The sequence below is a fragment of the Phaenicophaeus curvirostris genome, chromosome 21 (genome assembly GCF_032191515.1).
Source record: "Phaenicophaeus curvirostris isolate KB17595 chromosome 21, BPBGC_Pcur_1.0, whole genome shotgun sequence".
NCBI classification, from domain to species: Eukaryota; Metazoa; Chordata; class Aves; order Cuculiformes; family Cuculidae; genus Phaenicophaeus; species Phaenicophaeus curvirostris.
This window is the reverse complement of record NC_091412.1, coordinates 788,171-794,170: the sequence shown is the minus strand read 5'-3', so window position 1 is coordinate 794,170 and position 6,000 is coordinate 788,171. Positions and strand designations below refer to the sequence as shown.

At 62.2% G+C, this 6,000-nt stretch overlaps 1 protein-coding gene across 1 annotated transcript; it reads right to left on the bottom strand.

Moving 5' to 3' along the window:
* Positions 1–333: 333 nt before the first annotated feature.
* On the bottom strand, positions 334–5,050 carry SUPT4H1 (SPT4 homolog, DSIF elongation factor subunit). The gene is made up of 5 exons (XM_069874016.1): positions 4,960–5,050; positions 3,003–3,109; positions 2,657–2,712; positions 2,418–2,471; positions 334–746 (listed from the first exon to the last, which is right to left on the bottom strand). The coding sequence occupies exons 1-5, from the start codon at positions 5,026–5,028 to the stop codon at positions 679–681; spliced, it is 354 nt and encodes a 117-aa protein (XP_069730117.1). The 5' UTR covers positions 5,029–5,050; the 3' UTR covers positions 334–678.
* Positions 5,051–6,000: the final 950 nt, after the last annotated feature.

Genomic DNA, 6,000 nt, shown 5'->3' with positions numbered 1-6,000 from the left:
CTTGTACAGGACCCTGTAGGCCCAGGACATCCTCACCTCCAGATAATGACCTCCACGTGAAATACTGAACGTGATCTCACCTATTCCCCCAGCTGTGAGCCATAAGACACACGTCACTAGTCCGCTTGTTCCTACACCAAAGGACACCACAATACAGGCAGGGCAGGATCTCCCTCTTGAGACAGGAGTGTGGTCCATGGCACAAGAAGGGATGGCACTTGGAGGCTCCAAGCAGTTTGGGAGACAGAGGACTGAGCCCAAAACCCCTCACCGTGCCACCTGCTTCCTGCAGCAGGTGGAACCAGTGACTGAGCACAAGGATGGACTCAGCTCTGACCAGGCAGTGTGCTTTATTGCAGTATTTGCACAGCCAGATCCCAGGTCTCCTCTGTTCCATTGCATGTGTAAAAAAGGTTTATGCATCACCATTAAACACCACTTCCCAGACCCACCCACACCCTCTCACTTGTCAAGGCTCAAAAAAAGCTCCGACAGTCTTTGTGGGCAGTGGTACAGCAGAGTCCAGAGTTATGGAGCGAGAGGAGCCGAGCCAGCAAGCTCCTGGAGTCCAGGCTGGCTTTCCCACATGCTAAAACTAAAAGGTTTCAGAGCAGTGCCCTGTGTGCCCACCACCTCTGAATGCCACGCTGGGGAATCCTCCAGGCACCACAAGAGCCCTTATGTTTTGATAGCTGTGTCTCGGGACTTGTAAGCCACACCACGGCTCTTCAGCTCTCGGACAATCCCTGCAGTGAGGAGACAAAACGCATTTCAGTATTCTCTAGGGATGAAGAGCCCTGAGAAAGCCTGGTTGCTCTGTTATGACTCCACTGCAGAGATCAGGAACTGCACAATCATCTTGGTTTCTTCTAACAGAACTGTTCCCACTTCTACTCTAAAAGCCTAGGCAGAGCTCACAAACATCACCTCTTGTAAAGAAACAGGTAGAGATTTTATTTACATTATTTCTTACCTGAAAATATTTGAATATTAGGACGTCACTGAACAGGTCAAGCTCTTAAGGGCATTTCTTAAACCTTTCAGCCACTTCTGTGACCTGCTGGCATGTCTCACCTCCCCAGAAACCCCTTAAGAACAGACAGAAGAGCACTATGGTGTTCAGCACAGCTCTTGGCAGCACCAAGGCACAGCCAAGGGTCGGCCGCAAGGCCCTGAGCACAGCTGGTTGGTTACTGTGGGGTTCCCAATCCCGTCACTCCTTGTGAAGCTGAGATGGGCTGAGATAGGCCAGAGACAGCATCTCCCACCAGTGCTCCCTTGCCTGCTCTCTTGTGTTCCCTGCCTACAGCGGCATCGAACTCACCATTGCCTGCTGCACCCTGGTTATTTTGGATATGTTACTTCATACAAGGCCAGGCCGAGTGTTAGGGTTGTTCAGCCTGGAGAAGGCTCCAGGGAGAACTTAGAGCAGCTTCCAGTTCTGAAAGCGGCTCCAGGAAAGCTGTGGAGGGGCTCTGGATCAGGGAGTGGACAAGGGGGAACAGTTTTGAGCTGCAAGAGGGGAGATTGAAACAAGATCTTTGAGGTCCCCTCCAACCTAAACCATTCCATGATTCTACATGCCCAAAGCTGTGCCAGCAGGCCTCAGCTTCAAGCCTTGTGATGTTCCAGCTCTCTTCCAATGCAAATGGCAGAGGTCAGGGCAGAAATAGGGAGCCTGGCACTCCAGACACAAACACAGCTTTCACCCCAGGGATATGGGATGGCAGCACTCCTAGGAAGGGCACAGGCTGGGAGTCTGCTCTGGGACTGCAAACAGGGCAGGAGCTCTCTGCTATAAAGATAATGCAGCTTCTGCCTTACAGAGACAAGGCCAACCCTCTACACCTTCTACCTCATTTATAAAGGCACAAACCCCACCTTAATGCAAACAAGGCGAGGATGGGAAGGGGAGTCTGCTCACAGAGAACACCACAGCAGCACTCAGTCCTGCGAAAACCTTTTCTATGGACAAACCTCCCCGTTTCCCTGTAGCTGTATGGTTTCAAATGCGCTCACTTTCTGGAGTCACACTTTTATCACAGTTCAGCCCTCTGATGGCCTGCCTGGTCCCACAGGTTTCAGCCAGCAACATCTTCCATATCTGCCTCTGGCAGGTGAGTGTTGAGGGACTGCAGGTAGAAAAGCTGTCTGCAGGACCCCCAGACCATCCTCCAGCTCTGTGGCTCCTCTTTGCAGTCACCTCACTCATCCCTTCAGTTTAGAACACTGTGTGCTCTGTTCCCAACCCACATTGTCCACCAAACCCCTAAATCCTGATTCCTCACGCAGGTGCAGCACAACGCACAGCCCAATTTGTCACCCTGGAGACGGTGACAGCCCCAATGCCTGACAGACAGAGCCACCCCTCAGCTGCCATCTGGAGGAGCCGCCCTCACACGTGCCAGCAGCATTACCTTGGGGCAGGCGGCCGGTCACAGACACTGCGTAGACGCCTGGCTTGAAGTTACCTGGGGGACAGAAAAGGCCGAGTTACCCCGCAGAGCAGCAGCCTTCCCAGCCTGTGCAGATGCCCCCTCATCGGGAACAGAACCCACCCTCCACAGCCTAAGCAGCGACTCCCAGTGCCCCAGGGAAGGGTTTGCTGGAGAAGTGGGATCTCTTGCTCCCAAACCAGACAGGAAAAAACACTCACTGATGCGCTGCCACTTGGAGACCCAGCTGTCCTCGGGGCTCATCATGGCAATGATCCTGTGGGAGAGATAGGAGTAAGAGATCTTAGAAAAAAATGTTTTGCTGTGAGGGTGATGAGGCCCTGGCCCAGGTTGCCCAGAGCAGTGGTGGCTGCCCCATCCCTGGAGGGGTTCAAGGCCAGGTTGGATGGGGCTTGGAGCCCCTGATCCAGTGCAAGGTGTCTCTGCCCACGGCAGGGTCGTGGGATCGGATGGACTTTAAGGCCCCTTCCAGTGCAAACCATTCCATGATTCTCTGATTCCTGGCCAGCGGAAGCCAACGGTGCCAAGGAGGGCAGCCACACTCACCCATCGAAGGAGGAGCTGGTGCAGTCGTAGACCATCTCCCGGTTGCCCTTCATCTGCAGGTAGGCATCGCAGTTGTCACAGCCATCGTACTCAAACTGGTCAATGGTCTGGGGGGACAGATATGTCAGCGTGGGGGGGGGGCAGGGAGGGAGGGGAAGGGTGGAAGGAGCTTGGGGGGCTGCACCAGGGACAGGGGGAGCCCTGAGCAGGACAGGGAGAAGGAAGGAACCCCGGGTGAGGAATGGGGGTAAAGGGGGGAGCCCCGGGAGAGGAACACGGGGGGAAAGGGGGGAGCCCCGGGCGAGGAACGGGGGGGAAAGGGGGGAGCCCCGGGCGAGGAACGGGGGGGAAAGGGGGGAGCCCCGGGAGAGGAACGGGGGGGAAAGGGGGGAGCCCCGGGAGAGGAACGGGGGGGGAAAGGGGGGAGCCCCGGGAGAGGAACGGGGGGGGAAAGGGGGGAGCCCCGGGAGAGGAACGGGGGGGGAAAGGGGGGAGCCCCGGGAGAGGAACGGGGGGGGAAAGGGGGGAGCCCCGGGAGAGGAACGGGGGGGGAAAGGGGGGAGCCCCGGGAGAGGAACGGGGGGGGAAAGGGGGGAGCCCCGGGAGAGGAACGGGGGGGGAAAGGGGGGAGCCCCGGGAGAGGAACGGGGGGGGAAAGGGGGGAGCCCCGGGAGAGGAACGGGGGGGGAAAGGGGGGAGCCCCGGGAGAGGAACGGGGGGGGAAAGGGGGGAGCCCCGGGAGAGGAACGGGGGGGGAAAGGGGGGAGCCCCGGGAGAGGAACGGGGGGGGAAAGGGGGGAGCCCCGGGAGAGGAACGGGGGGGGAAAGGGGGGAGCCCCGGGAGAGGAACGGGGGGGGAAAGGGGGGAGCCCCGGGAGAGGAACGGGGGGGGAAAGGGGGGAGCCCCGGGAGAGGAACGGGGGGGGGAAAGGGGGGAGCCCCGGGAGAGGAACGGGGGGGGGAAAGGGGGGAGCCCCGGGAGAGGAACGGGGGGGGAAAGGGGGGAGCCCCGGGAGAGGAACGGGGGGGGAAAGGGGGGAGCCCCGGGAGAGGAACGGGGGGGGAAAGGGGGGAGCCCCGGGAGAGGAACGGGGGGGAAAGGGGGGAGCCCCGGGAGAGGAACGGGGGGGGAAAGGGGGGAGCCCCGGGAGAGGAACGGGGGGGGAAAGGGGGGAGCCCCGGGAGAGGAACGGGGGGGAAAGGGGGGAGCCCCGGGAGAGGAACGGGGGGGAAAGGGGGGAGCCCCGGGAGAGGAACGGGGGGGGAAAGGGGGGAGCCCCGGGAGAGGAACGGGGGGGGAAAGGGGGGAGCCCCGGGAGAGGAACGGGGGGGGAAAGGGGGGAGCCCCGGGAGAGGAACGGGGGGGGAAAGGGGGGAGCCCCGGGAGAGGAACGGGGGGGAAAGGGGGGAGCCCCGGGAGAGGAACGGGGGGGGAAAGGGGGGAGCCCCGGGAGAGGAACGGGGGGGGAAAGGGGGGAGCCCCGGGAGAGGAACGGGGGGGAAAGGGGGGAGCCCCGGGAGAGGAACGGGGGGGAAAGGGGGGAGCCCCGGGAGAGGAACGGGGGGGAAAGGGGGGAGCCCCGGGAGAGGAACGGGGGGGAAAGGGGGGAGCCCCGGGAGAGGAACGGGGGGGAAAGGGGGGAGCCCCGGGAGAGGAACGGGGGGGAAAGGGGGGAGCCCCGGGAGAGGTACGGGGGGGAAAGGGGGGAGCCCTGGGAGAGGTACGGGGGGGAAAGGGGGGGGCCTTGGGCAAAGAACCGGGGGGAAAGGGGGGAGCCCTGAGAGAGGAAGGAAGGGGAAAGGGGGAGTCCCGGGCAGGGAGAGGGAGGAAAGGAAGAGCCCCGGGGGGGGGGGGAGGGGAGGGAGCCCCGGGGCGGTGAAGGGGGGAGCCCCGGGGCGGGGAAGGGGGGGAAGGGGGGAGCCCCGGGGCGGGAGTTGGGTACAGGAGGACTCGCACCTTGACGAGCGAGCAGAGCAGGCAGGCGCGGAGGTGCCGCAGGTCCTTGGGCACCGTCTCCAGCGCCATGGCCGGCGGGGGCGGGGCGGCGGCAGCGGGGCCGATGGGAGGGGCGGGGCGAGAATCGAGGGCGGGGGGCGCGGTTCTTTTTGAGCATCCGGGGTGTGTCCGCCTCACCTGGAGGGCTGGGGTGGAAAGGGGCTGGGCTGTGGGCTTGGGGACCGGCATTGGGGAGCCGGGGTCTGGATCTGGGGTCAGAGGCTGGGGCGGGGATCCTGGGGCCTGGGGGCGGCTGCTGGGGCCTGAGGTTCGGGTGCAGAGGCTGCAGTGAAGGGACTGGGCCCCTCACCACAAGGAGGATGTTGAGGCTCTGGAGCGAGTCCAGAGAAGAGCAACAAAGCTGGTGAGGGGGCTGGAGAACAGGCCTTATGAGGAACGGCTGAGAGAGCTGGGGGTGGAGAAGAGGAGGCTGAGGGGAGACCTCATTGCTCTCTGCAACTACCTGAGAAGAGGTTGTGGAGAGGAGGGAGCTGGGCTCTTCTCCCAAGGGACAGGGGACAGGCCGAGAGGGAATGGCCTCAAGCTCCGCCAGGGGAGGTTCAGGCTGGACATTAGGAAAAACTTTTTCACGGCAAGGGTCATTGGTCCCTGGCAGAGGCTGCCCAGGGAGGGGGTTGAGTCCCCTTCCCTGGACGTGTTTAAGGGACAGGTGGACGAGGTGCTGAGGGGCATGGTTTAGTGATTGATGGGAATGGTTGGACTCGATCTGGTGGGTCTTTTCCAACCTGGTGATTCCATGATTCTGTGATTCTATGACTGGGATCAGGGGTCTGGGTGCCGGGGTTTAGGTGCAGGAGCCGGGGTCTGAGGGCTGGGGTCCCAAAGGGTGAGGTGGAATGAAGCTGGGGCCAGGGGACTGGTATCAGGGGCTGGGAGATGGTGCCTGGGTGTGGGGCTGGGGGCCAAGGGCTGGGGGCTTGAATGGGGACATGAAACAGGGGTCTGAGGGTGAGGGGCCAGCATCTGGGGGCTGAGACTGGG